The 27,044-nt window shown below is 41.2% G+C and overlaps 1 protein-coding gene across 9 annotated transcripts in view; it reads right to left on the bottom strand.

Moving 5' to 3' along the window:
- The window catches only part of VPS13D (vacuolar protein sorting 13 homolog D), a 269,200-nt gene that overhangs the window by 81,679 nt on the left and 160,477 nt on the right, over positions 1 to 27,044 (bottom strand). For 8 of the 9 annotated variants that reach the window (XM_070474310.1, XM_020897781.2, XM_020897934.2 and 5 more), the window contains 2 exons: positions 18,853 to 18,987; positions 17,539 to 17,706 (listed from right to left, as the gene is read on the bottom strand). In XM_070474310.1, coding sequence (XP_070330411.1) covers positions 17,539 to 17,706; positions 18,853 to 18,987 — 303 coding nt within the window. Of the gene's footprint in view, positions 1 to 17,538; positions 17,707 to 18,852; positions 18,988 to 23,633; positions 23,774 to 27,044 lie in introns of those variants that run through there. The other variant, XM_070474312.1, reaches the window with a different exon arrangement.

The following is a 27,044-nucleotide window of genomic DNA, read 5'->3' as shown; positions in this document are numbered from 1 at the left end:
ACGCCAGCGGAACACAGACAAAGCAGATACGCCAACGGGCACAGAATGAAGGAAACAGGTTGCTGGCTTTTGATTGGAATTTCCTCGGATTGTTACCATGTAGTACAAACTTAATCTAAATGTTTCTTTGCACACAGTCAAGCTTATGTGAAATGTATCAGAAGTGACAGAATAAAGGCTTGGGTTTGTGTGTGAACAAAAGTGCTTTCAAGAAATGTATCATTACCAAGCCTATTAAGAAAATAACACAGACTTGAAGGTACCCTCCAGTGGATAAATAAGTTAGTTAATAATGGAAAAGAATATGAAAAAGAATATATGTAACTGAATCACCTTGTTGTATACCTGAAACTAAAACTAACACAACACTGTAAATCAACCATACTTGAATAAAATTAGATAGTTAGTTTACTGTTTGCTGGAGGGAGGAGGGATATATAGGCTAAATAAATAAAAGTGCAAGTAAATCAAACATTTTGAGGTGATCTTTTTTCCTGAGGCAAGTGAGTATAAAATGAATTATTATGCTAGTACATAATTATGACTAGATAATTATGTACTCTAATACATAATTGAGTTTATACATAATATGACTCTAATACATAATTGTTGACAATTATGCTAGTACTTTCTGAGATGATTTGTGCTCTGACAATGCGAACCATGACACCACATCACCACCATCTCACCACCTAAAATTCAATCAGAGCACTCACTGTGTATTAATTTATATAACTCTCCCAACAGTACCCCCTATAGCTGGCAAGTGGATTTTCCAAGTAAAAGAAAAAACCTAGGACACGTCACAATAGGTACTTACTGCCCAGAGGAATCAATTCAGGGCAAGGGGCAAAATTCAAGCCAGCCACCTAGAATATTTCAAGGGCAGAATGTCTCCAGGGAAAATGTGGCAAAATATCTTTGATGGCACATGTCATTCCACAGAAAAAACAACTAAAACCAAAACAGGATCAGGCAGAATGAATGACGATTTAAGATTAGAAGTAACCAAATGTCCAGACTCTCCAGTTTTGTTTTCTTCTGTTCTGAGGGACAAAAGAAGGGAATAAAGAATGTGCTAGAAATCTGGGGAATGTGCTCCAAGCCTCCTCCTTTCCTCCTCCTCCTCTTCACACACTCTCCCTCTGCCCTCCTCTTTGTAGAAGGCCTTTAATTAGCTCACATCCTATCGGACCAGGGCTCCCTAATACATCCTGACACCAGCCCGCGGGCCGGGCAGTGGGGTCTGAGCACAGCCCGATTAGCAGGCTCCCTGGGAGCCCCCACAGCTCTTATCTCCGCAGAAGCCTGAAGAGTCTGGTATCTTCCCTCCCAAGCCTCCTGGGAAGCCGCCCCAGCAGGTGCCCATTGGCAATAGTTTTGTGTTACAGGCCTGAATGAATGATCCCCGCAGGAGCTGCCGACTGTTTTCACAGACACAGAAGGCAGTCAAAAGTCCACCGCGTGAACTTGGAATGACCCCAGCTGCAGAGTCACTGGCGGGTTCATCCGGAGGGCAGGCACGCTTTATTAAACAACTAATACTCTTCACAGATAACTTTCCGAAAAAGCACAAGTGTTAACTCTTTGCGATCTCGCTCCGGCTCCGATGGGCAAGTGGAGGGGCTGCACTGTCTGACTGAGGGCTTGGACCTGAGTGAACATCTGGAGACAGAAAGAGAGTGGTTTCATCCAGCCCGGGCAAGGGGTCAGAACTCAGGCACCATTTGGTCAGCTGTCTTGTTAAAGTGTCCCAGATTAAAGTAAAAAAGCACAGAGTGAAGGTTCCAGGCACCTATTCTAGAGAGGATGGAGCCAGCCCGCACCAGGCCAGCCTGTCCTCTGGCCTGCACCCGACTCAGACGCACAGGAGAGGGCAGGGGGGACGACAGGGCAAACTTGGTCACCCACCAGGGCCAGAATGCAAGCCACTGCACCAACAGTAGCCAGAGGCTGCACAGTTAAGAGCCTTTCTGGAGGATTCAGAAGAGCCACGAGTTCAAATTAGAGTGTCCTGATAGCAAGTTCTTCTGGGCCTGACGGTCAGTGGCCAGGAAACCAGGCATCTGTAGGGCTCACCCAGGGGCTTGACAGGTGGCCTTCCCGAGGTTAAGACCCAGTATTGGAGGATTCCTCCTTCTTTCTTTTATTTTTTCTCTTAACTTACATACAACTTTAGAGGAAACCCAATGACAACAATCATAATTATTAACATGCAGATAAACATATGAGAAACTTCAAAAAATTCATTTTTTTAAAAATTTTATTATTTATTTTAATAAATAAAAAAATTCATTTTAACCAACAAAGTTAATTTTGGCATTAACCAAAGACTATGTGTCTACCAAAGTTTTATCTCTATCTCATCTCATCAGTTGCTCTCTCAATCTAGTTACAGAGGGATTCCCCTATTTGGGTTTGCTTTTCGAGGGCGGGGGTCTTGTTTCGTCTTCAGATGAGACACAGTTTTGCAGGGGTTTACTCACTGGATGAGATGTGTGAAGGACTAGTGAAGTGAGGCGTTCAAAGGGGCTACCCTTCCCTCCCATTCAGGTGAGGTGACCTTTACACAAAACAGATCCTTCAGCTCAAAAGCCCTCAGGGGCTTTCTTCATACCACGCACAGTGCTTGGGGTTAAAAATACCAAGGTGACTACGACTTAGTCCCCTGTCCTCAAGGAGCTCAGTCCAGTATGGAGACAGACACACAAAGAGATGAAATCAACATAAAGGATGCTGAGAAAAGGACACCCCACTACTACTCTCTCCCTTGTTCTCAGCAGGACAAGAAGCAGATACCCACAGTTGCCTACCCCATCTCAAAGACAAGGCCAGACTTGTAGCCAGGTGGCCAGAGTGTTAGAGCTGGCCCTGAAGCTAGTTAGCTGAGAGGCCCTCACTGCCATTTCCTTCTCCAGTGCGTGAAAGTGAAAAGTGAAAGTGAAGTTGCTCAGTCGTGTCCGACTCTTAGCGACCCCATGGACTGCAGCCTACCAGGCTCCTCCATCCATGGGATTTTCCAGGCAAGAGTACTGGAGTGGGGTGCTATTGCCTTCTCCAAACATCCACTGAGGCACCTCTATTTGTCTTGCCAATTATTTCTAAACAGCCACCCTATAGCAATCCTACAAAACTCTCCTTGCTAACAATTGTTCTGTTGCTAAGTCATGTCTGACTCTTTGCAACCCCTTAGATTGTAGCACACCAGGCTCCTTGCTAACAATAATGGACACAAATTCCAAAGAGGTAGGAAGCATTTCCAGAATCAGGCTGAAAAAAAACCTACCTGGCTTTGCCCCTTTTGCTTTGCTTCTCAGTGATCCTGTGACTAGAGATTTGCATGTCCATCTGAGATTTTAGAACCAACCATTCACACAACCCAGCCAGCACAGTAAGGCCCTCTCTTGGAAGTAAGACTTTCCCATAGCCATCTCCCCATGTCAGAAAGCTCCTCTGGCCCTCTGCTCAGGAGACTTATTCTGCTGGGAAAAGCAGTAAGCTTGGAGTCATGAGGCCTGAGCATCAGCCACTGGTGCCAATGCTGGTTGTGTGATTCTAGCAAAACCATTCAACCTGTGTGGCTGAATTTCCCATCACTTGCCCCGTTGGCCCCCTAATGATGTTGCAAGGTGAAGTTTTTCTCACTGACATGAAAGTGCTTTAATTCCTGAGAGGGAAAGGGTGCTTTCTAGAGCAGCAAAGTGGTCTATGGGAAAGAGCCTGGGGCCACAGAGGAGCTCTGAGTCCTATCCTCTTCCACAAGCTCCCTGCTGAGCCCTAGGAGTTAATTACCCTTGCTGTGACTCACGTGGCAGTAATAATACTTGTTGTTTTTTTTTACACTATGTTTGTGAAGATCAAACATAACAGGAGTATGCTACAAAGGTTACATTTCTATAAAACTACCAGGAGCTATTAGTAACAGGATCCCAAGTCAGGAGCTTTTTTATAACTAACTTTGACATCATCCATGCCAATTTCCAAGTTACCAATAAAGAGAAAATACCCCAGCTGGTCAAAATATCCCACTTTGAAACATGACAAAGGCAGCAAAGCTGAAACAATGGGCTGTTTGGGGAAGCATGCTCTGCTCACTTTTCATTTCAGTGAAAACACTGAAAACCATCATTTCCAAACCAATGTTTTGTTATATAAATTCAAGATCTTGCAGGAAATGTTTAAACATTTTTCGCTAATAAAGCAAACAGATATTTCCCTGAATATTTTAATTCATTAGATTAAGAGGAACTGGGGCTTCCCTTCTTCCCCTGTAACAGTTTTCCAAGGTTTCCTGCTACCTTGTGGAGCCTTGGCCTGATCCAGTAACATACGCCTGGCCTCCTTCCATCCAGGTTGTATCCCAGACCTGAGTGATGGGGAATAGGGGAGAAGAGACAGGATCCTGAAAGTCAGCAGCCTTTTTCTACCTGTATTTCTATACATAGAGCATCACCATGCATCTCAGTCAGCTTACAGACATGTTTGAGAGGAAAGGCATACACAAACGTTTCCAAAGTTTCTGTTTACTCCACATGAAAAGCATAAAATAGTTAGGTATTTAAAAATCCAGCAGGTGTTTCACTTACTTCATAACTATTTGTTGAAAGTGTTGCTGTTTAGTCACTAAGATGTGTTCTACTCTTTTGTGAGTCCACGGACTGTGGCCCTTCAGACCCCTCTGTCCATAGGATGCGCCGGGCAAGAATACTGGAGTGGGTTGCCATTTCCTCCTCCAGGAAATCTTCCTGGACCAGGGAGAGGACCTGCATCTCCTGCACTGGCAGGCAGATTCTTTACTGCTGAGCCACCAGAGAAGTCCATTTGTTGAAAGTACACCATGTGAAAATGCCATGCCAGATAAAGGAGGGCCCACATGGTTACCACCGGGATCGCCTCAACCCTCTTATGATAAATATTTAAGGCTAGTCTCAAGGATATTGGCAACAGTTGCTGACAGTAAGACCTTCGCCTTCTGGAAGCTTTACGTCTACTGCGGGAGGCAAATGAATAAATACGCAACTGAGTCAAACATTTCATCTCAAGCCAATCTCATCCTTGAGGATCAGAATAAAGTGTTCTTTTTCCTTCACCTCCAGAGCACTTATCTCACAAAAGTGCAAATGTTTTGCCTGGATTCCAGCTGCAAAACTTATTCCCTCTGTATGATGCTTACTGACTTCTTATCTGCCTTTACCTGCTTCATATCCATTAAAAAAAAAATTAATCTTACTTTCCTAAGTATTTGCCACAGGACCAAGCACCTAATTGATAATGATAAATGTTAAATAGATGTTTGAGACATGTGCACAAATGGTTAGTTTTTTTCCAAGAAAAAATACAGCCATTGCCTTCACAGAAGCACAAAGTGCCCTGGGAATTCAGGGCAGAGAGGACCTTACAGGGCATCAGGACTGGACCTTACACACTCAGAGCCATTTGGCCAGAGACTGGGGAGAAGGGCATTCCAAACAGAGGAAGACTCACGAGCAACAACAGTGCAAAGATGAGGCGCAAACACGTAGGACTGAGAGAACAGAAAATGACCCGAGTGGCCAGCTTTCTGCCACTCTCTCTTCACATTACTTAACTTCCCTAGTTGGCTCTGAGTTTCAGACCTTATCTCCACCTTCCTCACATGCCTAATTAGGAAGTGTTCTTGTTGCTACAAATTGAAGAGAAAGGCTTCCCTACTGGCACTTAATAGAAAAGAAACGAGAGGCCGTCATTGCCATTTGCCTGTGACCTACATGCAGCGTGTCTCTGCTACTCTTTACTGACCACCTGGGCCTCCAAGCTGCCACTGGAGAGCTTGCTGAGCCTCCCTGAAGAGTCGGGCCTGGGCACATCACCATGTGGCTCTGAGCAAAGCCAAGGCACAGCCAGACTCTGTCCCCTTCTGGAAGTGCCATCATGTCTCCTTCATGGTGTCTTTCATCTCCAGTCACCTTCAACAATGCAGAACTGTTCCTGAGAGAAGCTGGAAATTTTCTTTCTGCTGTCTCTGCTCCACAAAACACTGTTCTCTAAAGAACTGCTCTCATCACACTTCCTGTTTGTGAGCTCCCACATATTTCACACACATGGCACATGGTTAATGAATGAGTCAACAAGCCTCTTTAGGGAAAGATACATTTCCCTCCCCCCATGTTCTCTGAAACCCATTCTGCAGGGGAAGCATTCTACTAATGCTCAACGACAAGATACATTTCCCTCCCCCCATGTTCTCTGAAACCCATTCTGCAGGGGAAGCATTCTACTAATGCTCAACGACACCGATGACCCATCACCCAAGTCTCAAAGGGAGATGTTGGTCTCTACAGTGTCTGGTAAGACTCCAGAAATACTGCCCAGCAATGTTGTAGAAGTCAGAGGTCAGGGAAGAAGCCCAGAGCTCTACCACTTTCTTTCTGGCCATGTTGAGAAAGTCATTTTCTTTTGATGGGTCTCAGTTTCTTCATGGTGGTGATGGTGGTGGAGGCTGCGGTGGAAATGGTAAGGGAAACATCACCTGCTTGCTTTCAGGCTCAGAGATGGGATGTGCTGTGCTGTGCTTAGATGCTCAGTTGTGTCTGACTCTTTGCAGACTGTAGCCTGCTAGGCTCCTCTGTCTATGGGGATTCTCCAGGCAAGAATACTGGAATGGGTTGCCATGTCCTCCTCCAGGGGATCTTCCCAACCCAGGGATCAAACCCAGGTCTCCCAAATTGCAGACGGATTCTATACCATCTGAGTCACCAGGGAAGCCCGGACATGAGATGAGATATCTATAAATCCTTCATCAACAACTAAAAATCATGACAAATACAATGCAGTATTATTATTATTCCAGTAAGGAACCTTACTTCTCCTTTCCTCCAAGAAGCAAAGCCCAGATCAGGTCAATAGAACTAGCCAACCATAAAACCCTCAGGACAACATACCAACCCCAGTATTCTTCATTGGCTTCTAAACTGCAGCAATGGTTTATCACTAAGCATCTGAAAGCCAATGTGCCAGCAGAATTCAGAGACATACACACCTCTACAAAATGTGAAAAGCTGTACTTTGGAGTAAAGGGAAGTGAACAAAGAAAGAAAAGGACTGTTGGAGAGAGTGAGTTTTTTTTCTGCCTTCAGTTGATAGTTGCTGTTTAGTTGCTAAGTCGTGTCTGACTCTCTTGTGACCCATGGACTTTATAGCCCACCAGGCTCCTGTTCATGGGCTTTTCTCAGCCAAGAAAACTGGAGTGGATTGCCATTTCCTCCTCCACGGAATCTTCCCAACCCAGGGATCGAACCTGTGTCTCCTGAATTGACAGGCAGATTCTTTACCACTAAGCTGCTAGGGAAGCCCTCAATTGATAGTGGGAAAGCACAAATCTCCCTACTTTCATGACCTCTATGCTAAAAACCAAATATTTTAAAGTGACATCCTACCTGTTCAGAAATACTTACAGTAGTAAAGTTCAATAAATGGCTTAACAAAAGTATGATTTCACATGTACATTTAGGGGAAGCTGGCTATTGGAGCACACGCTGAGGTGGCCTGAAGGTCTGCTCCCCAAGCAAATTAGAGGAAAGGCTTACGTGTGTAAACTGAATTATTTAAATCTGAATAAATCTTAAATGAAGCATATTGAGTGTGCGAGAGAGTAAAAGTCAGCTTCTGCAAATGCTTTCAAGTCACTTTCTGTTTGGTTACGGAAAACTTTCAATCTTTTTGTCCCATTTCAATCCTTTTAGTCGAGAGCAGGGAATCCTCAATAGTAAAGATTCATTCAGAAAGCCTGGAAATCACAGTTGAAAAAATCTCAAAGTCCAACACAGAGGGGAAAAGTTGGGAATGAATGGAGCACTGTTTGAGCTTTACTTTAAAATGCTGTTTCAATTGCTGGTGTTTTAGCTTCTATGATGGTTGGGTTTGGTAGAGGGTTATATCTGAGAAGGTGCATCATGTGGAGAAAAAATATACAGATTCCCAAGTCACTTTTTCCTAAAACTTATGGCTCCTTAATTATTATACTTTAATTAAGGTAACTGACTCTACCTTACTTTTTCTTATCTATAAAGCAGAAATAACCCTTCCTTCTTAGAGGGTACATGTGAAAATTAAATGAGACAGCATCTGTAAAGCTCCTAGCCCGTCCTTACCTGACATATAGGAGCCACCCAATAAATTATGGCTCCATTACCCACATCCTTTTCTGACTCTTAAGGATGGCATTCCAAGATTCCTCTCTTTCTCCTAAGAAAACACTTTGATTTTGCTTTTCTTCAAAAATGGAGAGAGACATAACAATTACAGGGGAGAAAGAGGGAAAGAAAACCAAAGGGACCTTCCAAATGGAGCGATTGTTCAGATTTTTACTGCCAAGAATTAGAATTTGATTTGTTCTATAGTCATGTGTTTATAAAAAAAAAAAAAATAAGTTATAGTTTGTCCCAGTTTCATCACAGTTTTTCAAGAGGGGCCAAATACTGATTGAAATGCAGAAAAGAGATGAACTACCACCTCTCTGGGGGTAACCGGTCAACCTAAGAAAAGCCTGAACATATTATTCTTTTACTCACCATGTTTACACGAGGGTAGAAAACCACTACTCTTCGGGGGCCACAAATATTTCCTCTCTTTTCAATTTAGCAACTGAGCAGACTTTTCCACCACCATAGACTACAGTGTTGGAAGACAGAGTGAATTCCTCTGAAACATGAGATGTTTGGTCTAAGAAGATAACTAACGACCTGACTCTTAACTGAACTACGACCAAGAAATGAAGACAAGTTTTAAACTCTTCCAATCTTCCTGTTTCAAAAACAGAGCATTAATGGTGGTGTCATTCCCTCCTACTTCTGGCCGAGCTGCTTGATGAGGGTGGACCGAGAGGAAAGCTGAGCCCCACTCACCAGGCTCCTCAAGGAGCAAGGGTGCTCAATGGGGCAGGTGGGGATGGACTGGGAATTCTGGCCACTCATGGGACTCTCAAGCCCCCACCAGACCTGCCCATCCCCGCCCAACACACTTCCAATTCCCACAAATATTTGAGGTTTGACCAAGTTAGGATAGGTCACTGCTGGGTCATTCAACATCTAAAATTATTAGCCTCTAACCAAAAAGAGCTCAGACTAAGGGAATCATTTTAGTATTCAAGGTTATCAGAGGAAAATAAAACAAAAGCTCTGTTGCCAAGAATTTGAGTCATTTCTCTACATACAACAACTTCAAGGCACCTCCTCTTGGCTGGAAAAGAAATCCCTTGGGTGACTTATTTCGGATCAAAGTAGTTTTGAAAATAGAAAACTCTACATTCTCCAAGGGATAGATCACTGTCTGAAGTGAATTTCATTTAACCTAAAGTTTTATGCCAACTTAAACACACGAAAGCCCCAATGCTTATAAGAAGGCATTCACCTCTTCCTTGCTTATAGGTACATGGAAAAGCTATTATGGGGATAATCAGCTCAACTATAAAATGGAGCAGTCATACATAATGACAAAAACAGATACAAGTCATAAATTGCCTTTTCCCCTTCAGAATCCATGCAGGCAGGCACTCCAGTACATTCTTTTGTGCAAAGATAAAACTTTTGCCTTGAATAAACAGTGGCTTAGTCTCAGTTGAGCCTTATAAATAGACTGCCTACAAAACAAATACAAACAAATGCTGTTTATCTTAAACAAAAGGCAGATGGACCTCTCTGCCCTCAATCAGGTCACAGTATATATGATAGAAGTCTGGCTAGTGGCAGAGGCTGGCTGAGAATCTCTGGGTGCAGGGACACGAGCCAGTTTCCACTGGATCACTGCTGTGGCCAGATCTGGTTTTGTAGGCACAAAGGACCAGTGAAAGGCTCTCTTAGAAGGGAAGTGTCTCTTCCACACACAGAACCCCGAGTAAAGGCCAAAGAACAAAATACCATCTAAAGTGCTAGCTAGGTTTCCCACTGAACTATCCAAACAGTCTCAATTTCCTACTCTCTCTTTCCCACTTCACTTGCTTATGCATATATGTGTGTTAGTCACTCAGTCGTGTCTGACTCTTTGCGACCCCATGGACCGTGTTCCGCCAGGCTCCTCTGTCCATGAAGTTTCCCAGGCAAAAATACTGGAATCAGCTGCCATTTCCTCCTCCAGGGGATATTCCCAACCCAGGGATCAAACTTGCATCTCCTGCACTGGCAGGCGGATTCTTTACCACTGAGCCATCAGGGGAGCCCCAAGAATTGCCACAATCAGCACCACTTCCTGAGAGCCTGCTTTATGACGGAGATGATGTGACAGCGGTCATCTTACCAGCTAACCAAGTGATGTCAAATAATAAGCTTCTGGTGGAAAACTAACAGTAATTAATTTTTCATGTTCTCTCTAGTGCCTGGAAGAAAGCCTCATACACACAAAGGAGAAACAACATACAAGGGAAAAAACAAAGTCTTTAGAATTAGCTGGACTTGGTTTCATATCATTCCTGTCATTTCCAGTTGCACGACCTTGAAAAAATCTCTTTAAGTTTCAGTTTCCTGATTTGAAGAATAGAGCTTAACATACACAAGATAATATATGTAAGGAGCCTAGAAGAAGGCCTGACAAAGAGAAGACATTCAATTAATGTTTATAAGTGAGTATGTTCTTCATAAAGAGACAGGGCGTTTCAACCTTGTTCTTGCATCTTTCTCCTACTAATGCTGCCTGTACCAAGAAACATATAAAACTATTAGGTCTTTATCCAATTCACAACAAACAAAACTGATTTAAACAATAAAACAATGGCTAAAGCTATATAGAATAAAATCTTATTAACTAAAACTAACAGAAAATTCATATCTCCTTGACAAAAATTTAGATCTGTAGAATTTGAGCTGGGAAGTCTGAGCTTGGTAGAAATAAATGCTCCAAAGTCAAAGACAAAAATAAATCCATCACAAAACTGTAGAAGTTATCAGTAAAACTAACCCTTAGTGAATAAGGAACAAAAATTTTAATTCCATGAACAACTGACTTCGATGAAAAAACTCTTGGTCAAAAACAGGCAAAAACCATAACTGAAAAAGACACACGTACCCCAATGTTCACTGTAGCACTATTTACAACAGCAAGGAGATGCAAGCAACTTAGATGTCCATTGACAGATGAATGGATAAAGTTGTGTTACATACATACAGTGGAATATTACTCAGCCATAAACAGGAATGCATTTGAGTGAGTTCTAATGAGGTGGATGAACCTATAGCCTATTATGGAGTGAAGTAAGTCAGAAAGTACATGCAGAGGACATCATGTGAAATGCCAGGCTGGATGAATCACAAGCTGGAATCAAGACTGTCAGGAGAAATATCAACAACCTCAGATATGCAGATGATACCACTCTAATGGCCGAAAGTGAAGAAGAACTAACTGAAGAACAACTATTGATGAGAGTGAAAGAGGAGAATGGAAAAGCTGGTTTAAAACTCAACATTCAAAAAACTAAGACCGTGGCACCCAGTCCCATCACTTCATGGCAAATAGAAGGGGAAAAAGTAGAAGCAGTGACAGATTTTCTCTTCTTGGGCTCCCAAATCACAGTGAACAGTGACTGTAGCCATGAAATTAGAAGACACTTTCTTGCCCCTTGAAAGAAAAGCTATGACAAACCTAGACAGAGTATCAAAAAGCAGAGACATTACTTTGCTGACAAAGTTCCATGTAGTCAAAGCTATGGTTTTTCCAGCAGTCATGAACAAATGTGATGGCTGGACCATAAAGGGGGTTGAGTGCTGAAGAATGGATGCTTTTGAATTGTGGTGCCAGAGAAGACTCTCAAGAGTCTCTTGGACAGAAGAGGCCAAAGCAATCCATCCTAAGGTAAATCAACCCTGAATATTCATTGGAAGGACTGATGCTGAAGCTCCAATACTTTGGCCAACTGATGTAAAAAGCTGACTTGTTGGAAAAGACCCTGATGCTGGGAAAGATCGAGGGCCAGAAGAGAAGGGGGCAGCAGAGGATGAAATGGTTATATAGAATCACTGATGCAATGTACATGAATTGAACAAACTCTGAGAGACAATGAAGGACAGGGAAGCCTGGTGTACTGCAGTCCATGGGGTCACAAAGAGTCAGACATGACTAGCGAACTGAACAAGAAGTCAGAAAGAGAAAAACAAATATTCTATATTAATGCATATATACGGAATCTAGAAAGATGGTACTGATGAACCTATCTGCAGGGTAGCAAGAGAGATGCAGGCCTAGAGAACAGACTGTGTGCACAGTGGGAGAAGGAGACGGTGGGACAAACTGAGACAGGTGCATTGAAACGTATACATCACCCTACATAAAACAGATAGTAGGAATCTGCTACACAGGGAGCTCAACCCAGTGCTGTGACAACCTGGGCGGTGGGACGGGGTGGGAGGTGGGAGGGAGGTTCAAGAGGGAGGGGACGTATGTATGCCTGTGGCTGATTCATGTTGATGCGTGACAGAAACCAACACAAAATTGTAAAGGAATCCTCCAATTAAAAATCTATAAATGAATTTTCTTTAAAACAGAGAAAATTATTAAAATATTTGCATTCATGAGTGTAGAGTCAAAACATTACTGGGATCAGAAAAGTACCCAAGATGAACAGCATCTTATATTGCCTTGATGAGGACACAGAGAGAGGGATGGAAAGTGGGACAGAGCAGAGGTTCTGTGATGATCAGAAGTGCTCCACTCCTTTGCTGGAAGAAACTATGCTATTGGCTTTCTTCCCTTAGGAAGACTAGATGACAGCTGTGCAGAGAAAACACTGAGTTACTACAGGGGCAGAAAAGAGAATGGAATCATTTGTTTTACTGTTAACATCTGAAACTTTCCTAGTTTACAAAGAACTTTAAAAGAAAATTTTAAGAATAATTATACAGTTTTCCTATAACTAATGAAAACAATCACAAAATAATTACAGAGAGAAGGGAATGAGAGTCTAAGAGAGGAAAGTTGTTCAATGGATGTCCCTCCACCATGAATTCTCTGGCTTTCAGAGGTTAGACGGTCTTACATTCAAATGACACCCAACAAGGGAAAAGTATGCTTTTTTCATTCATGCTGCAGAGAAACCTGTTCCTCTGACAAGGTTTTAGAATCTGAAATGCTGTGCTTTTTTTAAATAAATCATATTCCTAGAAAGGATTCCAGGAGCAACCATCTTATCATGGCCTTAGGAACAGGATCAGATCTCTGAGGTTCTACACAAAGGGTGTGAGTTCTTTTGCCAAGATCCAGGCAAAAGGATCATGGAAAGATGCTCACAGCTCGGTGGCTAACCCCTCAATCATATCACCTTTGATCTGGAATCCATAGGTGATTTCTGGGGGTTGGGAGACCAGAAGAGAGGCTAAGAGAAATAAAGGGGATAAAAGGCAGAGATTTGTAGCTCCTTGATGCTAACAGTAAATAAAGTAAACAACAGTTTAAAATATAATGAGAAATTCAAGAAGTGGACATGATAGACTGGAAGTTAAAAATGTTCTGTGAAGAATTCATATCTACCCACAGACAACTAAGACCTGCAGATCTATTACCTTCTTATGACAGAATGATTTTCCTTTTAACTTGATGGAGAGGGTTGTTACCTCTTCATCTCCTTTGCTCCTCAGGTCAGTGGGGACAAGGGAAAGTACCAACACCTTCTTACAGGTTAAAAAAAACAAAAACAAAAAACTAAAATCTCTTGACATGGACAGAGAGAAAGGTTATTTAAAGGCATGAATGGGCAGAACCCAGGTTTTCTGACTATTAGGTGCCTTTAGCGCTCAACCCTAAGTCTGCAATGATGACTTATGATCTCAAGAGGCATGAAGCTCTCTGACAATCCAATAAAAACTTCAGATCTTTGTTCCAGGAAAATACACACACACACACACACAATATTTATAATTAATTTTAAGAGGTTTATGGGGCTATTCCATTCCATCCAAAGCCTACTAAACCAAGCCCTTTGGACTTTGCAGCCAAGAGGGGCTGGTGGGAGGGGGCTTGGTGAGGTGCAGTCCTGCCTTGTCTGACCCCGTTCTTTAATCACTGGAACTCAGGCACTCTTTAAAGGAATACTTCCCACAGGCCAACAGTTGATTACTGTGGTCATTTGCACTTCCTTAAACTCTTCTTGTATACACAGAAAAGCAAACAAAACATTCCCCCAAAGCAACATGAAAGGTCTGATTGCAACCCACAAAACTACAAGAAAACAGATATCTGCAGCCAAATTGCATACATGCAGAATCACAGATGACCTGAATGGGCATTCAGCGGACAGACCTGGTCTTTGACGCTACCACTTTCAAAAGGAAGTGGTAATTTTAAGTTTCTTTGCTTTCTCATGATAGAGAATGTAGACTAATTGCTATAGCACATCCAGGGTTTGGGTATCAAAATAAATTACACAGCTATTCCTCTGAGTAGCAGTCTGTGATGCCCATTCTGATTAGCTCATTAAAGGCAAGAAAAAAATATGAAGAAGGACACCAACCCTATGGGAAGCAGGGTTCCCACTCAAGTACCTTTATGCAAATCCAACAACAAGATAAAGCACAATATCCAGCAAACACAGGCACACTGCCACCCAGGCCTTTGGATGGACTTAGGGGTGAGAACGGAGGCAAGAAATATTCTGCCTTCCCTTCTGCTCAAGTTATATTCTCACGCTGACCCTCAAGCTTCAAAAATAGTTTTTCCAGGGGAAACAGAAGAACCAGGAGATGAATGAGATGCCCCTGAATGAGACAGAATCAAAGAAAGGGCCGACCCTTTCCATAAGGATGTTGCAGAGAAACTCTGGAGAAACACACCCACGGTCTCACCTGTGGAGAGTTTGGGCAAATTCCCCACATCTTCATTCTCAACCACAAGGTAGCCAGAGGGTCCTAACGGCCAAACTGGCCCAACGGAGTGTGGCTCTCCCACTCCCGGAGCCTGAGACCCTCCCCCCTGTAGACCATAAGACAATGGTTTTCATTTCAAGGGCATTAACAGTTTCCCAGGTGGTGCTAGTAGTAAAGAACCTGCCTACCAATGCAGGAGACATTAAGAGACAACAGGTTCAGTCCCTGGGTTGGGAAGATCCTGTGGAGGAGGGCATGGCAACTCACTCCAGTATTATTTCCTAGAGAATCCCATGGACAGAGGATCCTCATGGGCTACGGTCACACAGTCAGACATGACTAAAGCGACTTAGCACAGCACAATGGTTTCCTGGTGACCAAAGTGTAAAGATTTTACACTGATGCAAACCAAAGAGTCAAAATGAAAACCCCTTTCTCTTGTTCAGTCTGTGTTTTTCAAAATTTTCGTAATGTCATACCTCACTTTATTTTCACAGTAAGCTATAAGGTCAGGGCATATACCAGGTTAAGGAAGACCTCTAAATAAATGATATGTCTTGTATTTTTCAAGTGAAAACAAAGCCCAGGGGAACAAAAATAAGAAACGAAGTATAAAAACAAAGACACTGTCCTATGTTAATTAGTTTTAAAAAATTAAGATCCTTAAACTAAGCGTTTACATTTAAATTTTTTTTTGAAGTATAGCTGATGCACAAAGTTATATAAGCTACAGGTGCACAAAAGTAAATATGTTGAGTGCATATGTTTATAACCAGTTCAGTAGCTAAGAGAACACGGAGGAACCTGTGCCAATTTTATGTTGCTGTCAGGGGTGAAGGTCCAAGGGCAGCAGAGGCAACAAGTCAAGGCAGAAATGTGCAGACTCATTCAGACTTTGACCCTGAGTGTGTTTCTAAACCATGATTTAGAAAGTCTCTTGCCTCTCTACATTCCACCCTTTCTCTAAAAGTAAGAGTACCGCCTGTTTTGAACCACAAGTCAAACAGTACATTTTGTTCTGGTTTAACCCTCTAAGTCCAGCACAGGCATACCTCAGAGAGACTGAGGGATAAAGCAAATATGCAATAAAGTGAGCTGCACAGATTTTTTGATTTCTCAATGAACATAAAGTCATGTTTATACTACAGTGCAGTTGATCAAGTGCATGACAGCACTGTGTCTAAAAATATAAGGCACCTATCTTAATTTTTAAAATACTTTATTGCTAAAAAATGCTAACCATCATCCAAGTCTTCAGCGAATCATAATCTTTTCGCAAAACTAACATCAAAGATCACTTATCACCATAACCCATATAACCATAATGAAGAAGACTGAAATATTTCAAGAATTACCAAATGTGACAGAGACACAAAGTGAGCAGATGCTGTTGGAAAAATGGTGTTGACAGACTTGCTGGACACACAGGCCTGCCACAAGCCTTCAATTTGTAAACAACTGTAAACAATCTGTGAGGCACAATAAAAAGAGATCTGCTGGTACTGAAGAAACAGATCTGATTAAGGGACCATCATCTCTAGGAAAGAGTGTGGAAAACAGGAATAAATTCCCAACTTGCATACACTGCTATCAAGAGTGTTTCACAACACAGAAATGGTGGCTGTTCAATTCCATCTCCTTCCCTGCTCACATCATGAATTCGCATCATGAATTCCTATGTGGCACCTGAAAGGCTCTCTACAGTGAAGCCACCCCCATCATGGTCATGACACAAAAGGGCCTGTGACTTTGCCATGGCAACGCACTATGGTAAACTAGTGGGGTGTACAGGTGCTTTCCCAACGCTAGTTCATTCATGAAAAAGACAGTCTCTAAAAGGACTCCACGGTGAGCTGACAGGAAGGAGAAGAAAGCAGAGTCTTTACATGCGTTTTGTATGTTATGAAATGGCAACCCCCCTCCCCACCACCTTCAACTACCTTCACCTTTTCCAGCTTCACATGTAAAGTCAGCTTCCACCAAAAATTAAACTGTGGAGTAACAAGATGGCCACCAAACAGGAGGCCAATGCACAAAAAAGCCAACTAGAGCACAAGACACAGGAGAATCACATTGCTGCCATCCTGCAGGTGACTTAGAGGCTCGCTTCACTCTGGAAGGCTGTAGCTCAGTTTGGATTTTATCCGGTGAGCTGTGCGGATTAACTGGTAGATTTTAGGCAGAAGAATGGCACAATCAAACTATGTTTTAAAGAGAGTTCAGGGACGTCCCTGGCGGTCCAGTGTTTAAGGCTTCACTTTCCAATGCAGGGGGCAATCGATCCTCATTGGGAAGCTAAGATCCCACATGCCTCGAGATCAAAAATCCAGAACAGAAGCAATATTGCAACAACTTCCATAAAGGCTTTAAAAATGGTCCACATCAAAAAATTCTTAAATAAATGAAATAAAATAAGAAGCGAGTTCATGCTGGCAGCACTGTGAAAGCTGTGGTGAAGTCCGGGGCCAGGAGGCTATGACAGTGGCCCTGGAAACAGACAACCAGCACATGGACAGAGGCAGTGGGAATGGAGAAGAGGAAGAAGAGAGTGCAGAGGCGCACTCGATGGACCAGGGCCTGGTTACAGGAGGTGAGGGAAAGACAGTGAAGCCAAGGCCATGCATGTAACTTTTCAAAACCTATTAATTATAAAAGAACTACAGTAATGGAGAGGACTCTTGAGGCTAATTCCAGTGGAACTACACCTCGAGTTCCTTACCTTGGCAGCAGAATTTGATACTCCATGGGTAACATTTCTGATAAGGCCCCCAACGTTTCCATACTTTATCAGTCCAGTCACCCCTTCAGAAACGTCATTCAAAAGCCCCATGGGGTTGCCAAGGAAGTCCACCGACCCCAGGATCCGAGCTGCCTGACTAAGGAGTTCCTGTCAAATGGAGCAGGGAGAGAAGAAAAAACCAGCCTCTTTTTATATCTGCAGGTTGAGTGTCCCAAGCAAAAAGATTATAAATCAGTCTTGTCCTCCATTCCCACCACCAATTGCCCTTTATTTCTCAACTGTGAGCTCCTGCCCTTCCTAAGCTCCACCCTAAACCTCTCCCAATACACATATCCCAGAGGTTATCCTCAATACTCTCATATGTATTCTTCAAAGCCATTTAGAAGAAAAAAGCTATGAAACAGGAAAAGACTCTACAAGTATTTATTAGTACACACATCGCACTCTCCTTTCCATCGTCCTACAAATATGGAATCAACAAGCAGCAGAGAGAATTTTAACAGGAAAGTGAGGGAGGGATGTGGAGCCCCTCGGAGTTTGTGGAGCAGGCGGTATGCATAGAGCAGACAAGCTCAGACCTACCCCGCACCCCCCAACCTCCTGGACCTCCACGGCCTGACTCCACCATCCAGTGACATCCGCTATCCCTTCCTGCTCACAGTGCAGTAGAAACATCACCAGTGAGTGAGGTCAAGGAAGGAAGCAAGGAGGGAGGAGGAGAGGGAGAGATGGCAATAGGAACAGGACATACTTAACCTTTGACAGCTAAGAAGTTTGATATGATCCTGACCTATCTAGTCATCGAAGAGTATGTATGTGTTGGCTTTGCATTTGGTTCTTTGCAGTCAGGATAATAAATGCAAAATGGAAAATGCCCAAACTTGATTAAAAAAAAAATTTAAGTTCAACTCTAGGGCAGGATCTCACATGTTCCAAGAACACTGGTATGCTGGTTGAAAGTAAGCCCATGCCCAGTAAACATCGTTCACAGTCTTGTGTTATCATGAAAGCATCAATTAAACCCTTGGTAAGAGTTGTGACTGATCTAGTGGAAGGTCCTGAGACTAGTTCTAAGAACCAAGACTAACAGCTTGTAAGTCAGAGGCACTGTTTGGGGATTTTCATAATGTGCGTGGACTTCGTGGGCTGTGACCTGACCCCATAACACAATGGTCAGGGCTGAAATGTTCAGCTGGGCTGTTGGCAGTAATGTCTCAGTAACCAGAATTCCTCAACAACTAAAAGAAGCATTCTGCTCGTGCTCCAGCCACCAAGGACCACTCCAAAGCTCACCTCCTGGAAATGTTTGAGGATATCATTGATGATGAAGTCCTTGGTCTCATAGGGATGCACTCGAGTGAATGGATCCAGATTGATCACGGCATCTTCAAATCGAATCAATGGAAATCCCAAGGTGCTTTTCAGGGCCTAGTTAGGGAAGAAAGGCAACAACACACTTCAGCCATACGATGGCCTTCCACAGTACTGTAATTCTGGATTCCATGAAAGCTACAAGTCATGTCAACTTTCCAATGGGAGTCAAGGTTATGATATTCATAAATAAGGATTTTCCAGGTAAACATTAGGAAGATACACACACACACACACACACACACACACACAGAAGTATCATCCAAAGTAACATATTATCACATAGAAATAAATACTTTAGCTTCACAGCATAATTCTTTATGATCTGTTTTGGATCTATATGTTTGTCATGTTTTACTTTCTTTTTTTTCCCCAGATTTTTAAATGTAGACCATTTTTAAAGTCTTCATTGAATTTGTTGCAATATTGACTTTATGTTGAGGTGTTTTGGCCATGAGGCATCTGGGACCCCACCTTCCCAACTAAGGATCGACCCCTGCCCCCCTGTACTGGAAAGCAGAATCTCAACCACTGGACCACCAGGAAGTCCCATGTTTTACTTTTTGACTGAAATATACCACTCATATGGAAAGGTGTACTCATCAAATGAATGGTTCAATAATTTTTCTCCAAGTAAACACAACCACAGTGACAGACTTTATTTTCTTCAACTCCAAAATCACTGCAGATGATGACTGCAGCCATGAAAATAAAAGACGCTTGCTCCTTGAAAGAAAAGCTATGACAAATCCAGAGAGCATATTAAAAAGCAGACATGTTACTTTGGCGACGAAGGTTTGTATAGTTGAATCTATGGTTTTCCCAGTAGTCATGTACAGATGTGAGAGCTGGACCATAAAGAAGGCTGAACACCAAAGAACTGATGCTTTTGAGCTATGGGTGTTGGAGAAGACTCTTCAGAGTCCTGTGGACTGCAAGGAGATCAAACCAGTCAATCCTAAAGGAAATCAATCCTGAATATTCATTAGAAGGATTGATGCTGAAGCTGACGTTCCAATACTTTGGCCACCTGATGCAAAGCGCTGATTCATTAAAAAGACCCCAATGCTGGTAAAGACTGAAGGCAGGAGGAGAAAGGGAACAGAGGACAAGATGGTTAGATGGTATCACTGACTCAGTGGACATGAGTTTGAGCAAGCTCCGGGAGTTGGTGATGGACAGGGAAGCCTGGTGTGCTGCAGTCCGTGGGGTCACAAAGTGTCAGACACAACTGAGCCACTGAACAGAAAACACAACCAATTAACCACCACCTAGACCAGAGAGGTGGTTATTATCCCCATCCTGGAAGCACCCACCCCCTTGTGAACTCTTTGTCACAACTCCTTCGTTCCCTAAGGTCAACTGTGTCCTGACTTCATCATTACAGATGAGTTTTTCCTGCTTTGAATTTTACCTAAATGCAATCCTCAGTATGGACTTGGTTGCATGCGGCTTCTGACATCAACATTAAGTCTGTAAGTCACTAGGTTGTTGCACACAGCTGCAGTTTAAATATAACTGTCAGTGCTATGCAGTATTCCAACATATGAATAAAACACAATTTATTTAACCACTGCTGTTGATGAACAGTTGTGCTGTTTCCAACTTTTTTTTATGAATAGTGCTGTTATGAACATTCTTGGATGTGTCTTTTGGGGCACATTTGTACACATCTTTTTTTTTTTTTTAATATCTACCTGGGAGTGGAACTGCTGGGTCATAAAGAATATACATGTTCAACCTTAGCCTATGCTGCCAAACAGTTTTCCAAAGCAGCTGAACTGGTTTGGCTCCCCTGAAGCAGTCTATGAAATTTCCTGTTAGGTGACATCCTCGCCAACACTTGGTATAGAAAGCTTTTTAAAAAACAAATGTTCTGATGGGTGTGTAATGCTAATTCTGTGTGGTTTTAACTTCCATTTTCTTGTTCAAGGATGAGATTAAGCACCTGATAATATACACATCAGCCTTGTGGATATACTTTTTTGTTAAGTGCCTACTCAAGGCTTTTTCTCATTTGCACAGTGGATTGTCTGTTTTTTTCCTTATAGTTTTGTAGGTGTTTTTCTTATACATTCTGCATACAAGTCTGTTTCATGAATGCATTGCAAATATCCTCTCCCATTCTGTGACTTGTCTTACCACTCTTTGGTGCTTTTTGACAGCAAATATTCTTAGTTTTAATGAAATCCAATTTAACAATCTTTCCCTTTATGATAGGAATGTTCTATGTTGTAGTTAAGAAATTATCTACACTAAGGTCATAGAGATATTTGCATTTATTTACTTGTAGAATTTTTATTGTTTTACTCTTCAAATCTACAACCTACTTGAACATGACAATATATGTATATATATATATACATATATATATATATATATATAAAGCAGAGATCAAGAAGTATTCTTTCCAGAGAGGTATCTTATCTTCTTAATAATATTTATTGAAGGGTCATCCTTGCCCTTATTGTAGCACAGTGCAATTTTGTCATAAGTCAAGAGACTGTACTCATGTGTGTTTCTGTATTCTCATTTTGCCCTGCCTTCTGCCAATACTACACTACCTTAATTACTGTAGTTTTATAATAATTTTGAAGTCTAATAGTAATTCAGGATTTTTGACTACATTTTGCCCTTTCCAAGTAAATTTCAGAATCCGCCTGTCAATCTGCCACAAAAAAAAATTGCTAGAATTTTCATAATGATTGTATTGAATCTATACCTCAATTTGAGAAATGACAACTTTACAATATTCCATCTTGCAGTGTATTAATGAGGTGCATCCCTTTATCTGTTTATTTTAAAAATTTTTCTTAGTAGTATTTCATTGCTTTCTGTGCAGAGGTCTTGTACACACTGTTGGATTTATTCCTAGACATCAAGTGGTACAGTAAAAATGGCCACAAATTCTTCGCATCTTCTACCATTAGTGAAGTCTATTTCCCCTTCACCTGAATCTGCACTGACCATATAATTTACTTTAAACAATAAATGCCACCTAAGTAACACTGAGCAATCTCTGAATTTTGGCCTCAAGAAATCTTGGAGCATCTCCTTCATCCATTTTGATGTTTCCACGATGTGAGGAGGCCAAGACTAGCTTCCTTGAAAATAAGAGACCACGTGGAAGGGGGTTCTGTTGACGGCCAACAACAAGTACCTGACATGGTCATAAGGTCATCTTACACTGTTTGGTCTCAGCTGACTGGCAGGTGACTGCAGTTACATCAAAAACTACAGGTGAGCCCAGCAGAAACCACCTAGCTACTGCTGCTGCTGCTAAGTCGCTTCAGTCATGTCTGACTCTGTGCGACCCCACAGATGGCAGTCCACCAGGCTCCCCCGTCCCTTCAAATTTTCCTTTTCTCTTTAATTGCTGCTGACTAGAAATAAAATTGACTTTTATACAATGTTTTCAGGGACCTTGTTAAATTTACTTATCCATTCTCAAAACTTAGTTGTACATTCTTTTAGATTTTCTAGGTAATCATGTTCTCTACAAATAATAAAGTTTTCATGTTCCTGTCCAGTCTTTGTACCTATTATTTATTTATCTTACTGGCTAGGATGTCTAGCAAAACAGTGAACAGAAGTGGGGATAATAGCCATCCCTTCATGCTTTCAACAGACCACCACTGAGTACATTTGGGGTAGATTTCTCATGGAGACACATTGTCAGATCAAGGCAGTTCCTATCTACTTTTTGCTTGCTGACTTCTCATAAATGGATGCTGAATTTTGTCAAAAGATTTTGGTGCAACTATTGAGATAAGCCTATTTTTTAATTCTTTCATTTTGCTGATGTGGTGAATGACACGATTTATTTGGACATGTAAACTTGTGAGCACGTGTACTCAGTTGCTCAATCATGTCCAACTCTTTGTGACCCCATGGACTGTAGCTCACCAGGCTCCTCTGTCCATGGGATTCCCCAGGCAAGTATACTGGAGTAGATTGCCATTTTCTCCTTCAAAGAATCTTCCTGACCCAGGGATCCAACACACATCTCTTGCATCCCCTGCATTGGCAGACAGATTAACTTACACTCCTGGAATAAATATGATTTGGTTATGATATCTTCATACAATTAGTCCTTGAACTATGTGGGGGTTAAAAGTGCCAATCCCCTACACAGTTAAAAAGCCTCATACAGCTTTATAGTCAGCTTTCCACATCCACAGTTCTACAACCACAGACTTGACCAACATGTAGTGCTATACATGATTTAAAATATTAATAATTATAAATGTGTTCAAAACACACTGGACAAAATATCATCAAATTAAATACAGCAATGTATAAGAAGAAAAATACAAGTGACCCTTGAATAACATGGGTTTGAACTACGTGGGCCAATAACATACGGATTTTTTCCCAATGGGAAAATTTATAATTTTATATAAATTTATAATTATTAATATTTTAAATCATGTGTCTGATAATGTCAACATCTGATTTATCTGTTTCTAGTGTCCGTTTTTCCTCTTGGTAGGCCTGGTAACTTGTGATTGAATGCTACTTTTTGTATAAAAACTTGTAGATTTTAAATGAGTCTTTAGCTTCAGCAGGTAAAGGATGAGATGGTTAGGTAGCATCACTGACTCAATGGAAATGAGTTTGAGCAAATTCCAGGAGATAGTGAAGAACAGGGAAGCCTGGCGTGCTGCAGTCCATGAGGTTGCAAACAATAGGGCACGACTTACCAACTGAACAACAAGGCAGTTAAAGGGGGTTAATCCAACCGGTGTTTTCAAGGCTGGCTTTCAGTCTTTGTAAAGCTGATGAAGGACAGGGAAACTTGGCATGCTGCAGTCCATGGGGTCGCAAAGGCACGACCGAGCAACTGAACAATAATAAAGATAATCCTGGTCTGTTTCCATCTTTATAAGATTTGGTATAGTTCTTCAGCAGTCTCAACTGAAAACCAATTCCATCCCTCCACTTTTAATCTCCCCAGCACCATAAAACCGTTAAAAGATCTATTTAGTTAGCCTCTTGACTGCTGTTTTTTGCTTAGCTTCTCCTAGACTACTTAGAAATTGGCATCTGCTTCAAGAAATAAACAGCTCAAGACTATCGGGGTCCTTGTTCTGCCTGTCCCTTCTCTGTAAGATATGAGCCCCTCCACACCTATGGTCAATTAATCTTCAACAAAGAAGGCAAGAATATACAATGGAAAAAAGACAGTCTCCTCAGCAAGTGGTGTTGGGAAAGCTGGACAGCCGCATGTAAATCAATGAAGCTAGAACACTCCCTCACTCCATACACAAAAATAAACTCAAAGTGGCTTAAGACTTAAATATAAGACATGTCACCATAAAACTCCTAGAAGAGAACATAGGCAAAACATTCTCTGACATAAATCATAGCAATGTTTTCTTAGGTCAGTCTCCCAAGGCAATAGAAATAAAAGTAAAAATAAATAAATGGGACCTAATCAAACTTGCAGGCTTTAGCACAGCAAAATAAACCATCAATAAAATGAAAAGACAACCTATGGGCTGGGAGAAAATACTTGCAAACAATGAGACCAACAAGGGCTTAATTTCCAAAATATTCAAACAGCTCATACAACTCAATAACAAAAAAGCAAGCAACCCAATCAGAAAATGGGCAGAAGACCTAAATAGACATTTATCCAGAGAAGACATACAGATGGGCAACAGGCACATGAAAAGATGCTCAACATCACTAATTATTAGAGAAATGCAAATCCAAACTATAATGAGATACCACCTCACACCAGTCAGAATGGCAATCATTAAAAAATTGATAAATAATAAATGCTACAGAGGGTGTGGAGAAAAGGGAACCCTCCTGCACTGTTGGTGGGAATGCAAATTTGTGCAGTCACTATGGAGAAGAGTACATGGAGGTTCTTTAAAAAAGTAAAAATAGAGTTTTAGTTTTTTGATCCATATGATCCGGCTATCCTACTCCTGGGCATATATCCAGAGAAAACTCGTTGAAAAGGATACATGCACACCAATGTTCATAGCAGCACTATTTACAATAGTCAAGACATGGAAGCAACCTAAATATCCATTGACAGATGAATTGATAAAGATATGGTGTGTGTGTATATATATATGTATATATATATATACACACACACACACACAATGGAATACTACTCAGCTATAAAAAAAATTCAATCTGATGCTGGGAAAGACTGAAGGCAGGAGGAGAAGGGGACGACAGAGGACAAGATGGCTGGATGGTATCACTGACTCAATGGACATGAGTTTGAGCAAGCTCCAGAAGTTGGTGATGGACAGGGAACCCTGGCATGCCGCAGTGCATGGGATCGCAAAAGTCAGACACAAATAAGTGACTGAACAGCAACAATAAAAAAAAAAAGGATGAAATAATGCCATTTGCAGCAACATAGATGGATCCAGAGCTTATCATACTAAGTGAGGTAAATTAGAGAAAGACAAATATCATATGATACCACTTACACATAGAATCTAAAACATGATACAAATGAACTTATTTCCAAAATAGACTCAAAGACAGAAAACAAACTTGTGGTTACTGAAGGGGAAAGTGGTTGGGGGAGGATAAATTAGGAGTTTGGGATTAGCAGATACAAACTACTACATATAAAACAAATAAACAAGTTTCTACTACATAGCACAAGGAATTATATTCAATATCCCATAAAAACCTATAATGGAAAAGATGAAAAAGAATACATATATGTATAACTGAATGACTTTGCTTTACACGTGAAACTAACATAGCATTGTAAATCAACCATACGTCAATAAAAAAAAATACGAGGCCCTCAATTACCAGCTCTCTTAATAGCAATGGATTCTCGATTTTGCTTGACCAGCCCCATGAGACTGTCCAAAGCTTTACTCTGATTCTCTGACTTTTGAGAGATGCTTTCTGCTTGACTTCTCTACCTTTCTCAATTAGAATTGTCTCAAAAATAAAACCAGAGTTAATGTTTGGCTCACCTGATTGAGTTTCTCTCCTCTCATAAGTTGTGGACCCTCAAGTACTGACTTGGTAACTTTCCAATACCTTCAACAAACTTTTGGGCTTGTTTCGGTCTAGCTTTTCTTGTAGTTTTCAGCTGATTTGGGTCTGCTTTAAGCCTGTTAACAATTTCTGGATATAGTCTGTTTTCCAATTATATTTTTATTTAACATGATTGACATTTAAGGATTTTAGACAGCATGCCAAGTGCTCTCCTTTTTAAATATAAAAACACTTTTTCATTCATGCTAATAATGTCAGTAAATCTCTGATCTGTTTGGAATTTATTCTTATGTAGAGTATGATAATAAATTTTACTTCATATTTTTCCATATCACTATCTATACAGTCTAGTAGCATTTTAGAACACCTATATATTCCCCATTGAATTAAAATGGCTTTATATTAAAATCTCATATGCAATTTAATGGACTTTCTACTTCATTTTCTCTCATTTTTTAATCCTTCAGCATATATCTTCAGAGTCTGTCTTAACTTCTTTTGGAATAGGAGCATGCTTAACTGAAATGAAATTATATAACTGAAGAAAAACAAGATGCAATTTTTTAAAACCAGAGAGTGGGTTGAAATTCAGATTCAAAAAGGAAAAAGACTGACAAATTCGGCAACATAAAGTAAAAAGCTTTTGCATGATTTAAAAAAAAATATGCACACCAAAAGCAATGAAAAAAGACAAGTGAAAAACCAGAGAAAGAATATTTGCAACTTACATCAAAAACAAAACTTCTATAAAGAGCTTCTAAAATTATTACTGATAAAAGACTAATAAAATTATCTTTAAAATGGACAAGTGATATGACCAGAGAGTTTAGTCCACTAGGTAAAAAATGACCCTCTTCGATAAACATAGGGTTAGGAGAAGAGATGAAACCAACGGGAAGAGTCAGAGGAGAACCAGAAAGGACACGGTCAGCAACAGGGCAGTCAAGAGTATCAACCATAGCAGAGGGCCGAACAAAGACAGGCCAGGAAAGAGTACCACCGCACTTGGTGCCTTGGGAAGTCACTAGTAGCCTACTAAAAAGTTTCAGAACAAAACATTTCAGAGATTAAGAGCATCCTCAAGTTTTAATTCAGCCTAACACTCTCATTTCTTTAAACAG

Source organism: Odocoileus virginianus, chromosome 11 (genome assembly GCF_023699985.2).
Source record: "Odocoileus virginianus isolate 20LAN1187 ecotype Illinois chromosome 11, Ovbor_1.2, whole genome shotgun sequence".
Classification (NCBI taxonomy): domain Eukaryota; kingdom Metazoa; phylum Chordata; class Mammalia; order Artiodactyla; family Cervidae; genus Odocoileus; species Odocoileus virginianus.
The sequence above is the reverse complement of the archived record's forward strand: the minus strand, read 5'-3'. Positions and strand labels throughout refer to the sequence as shown.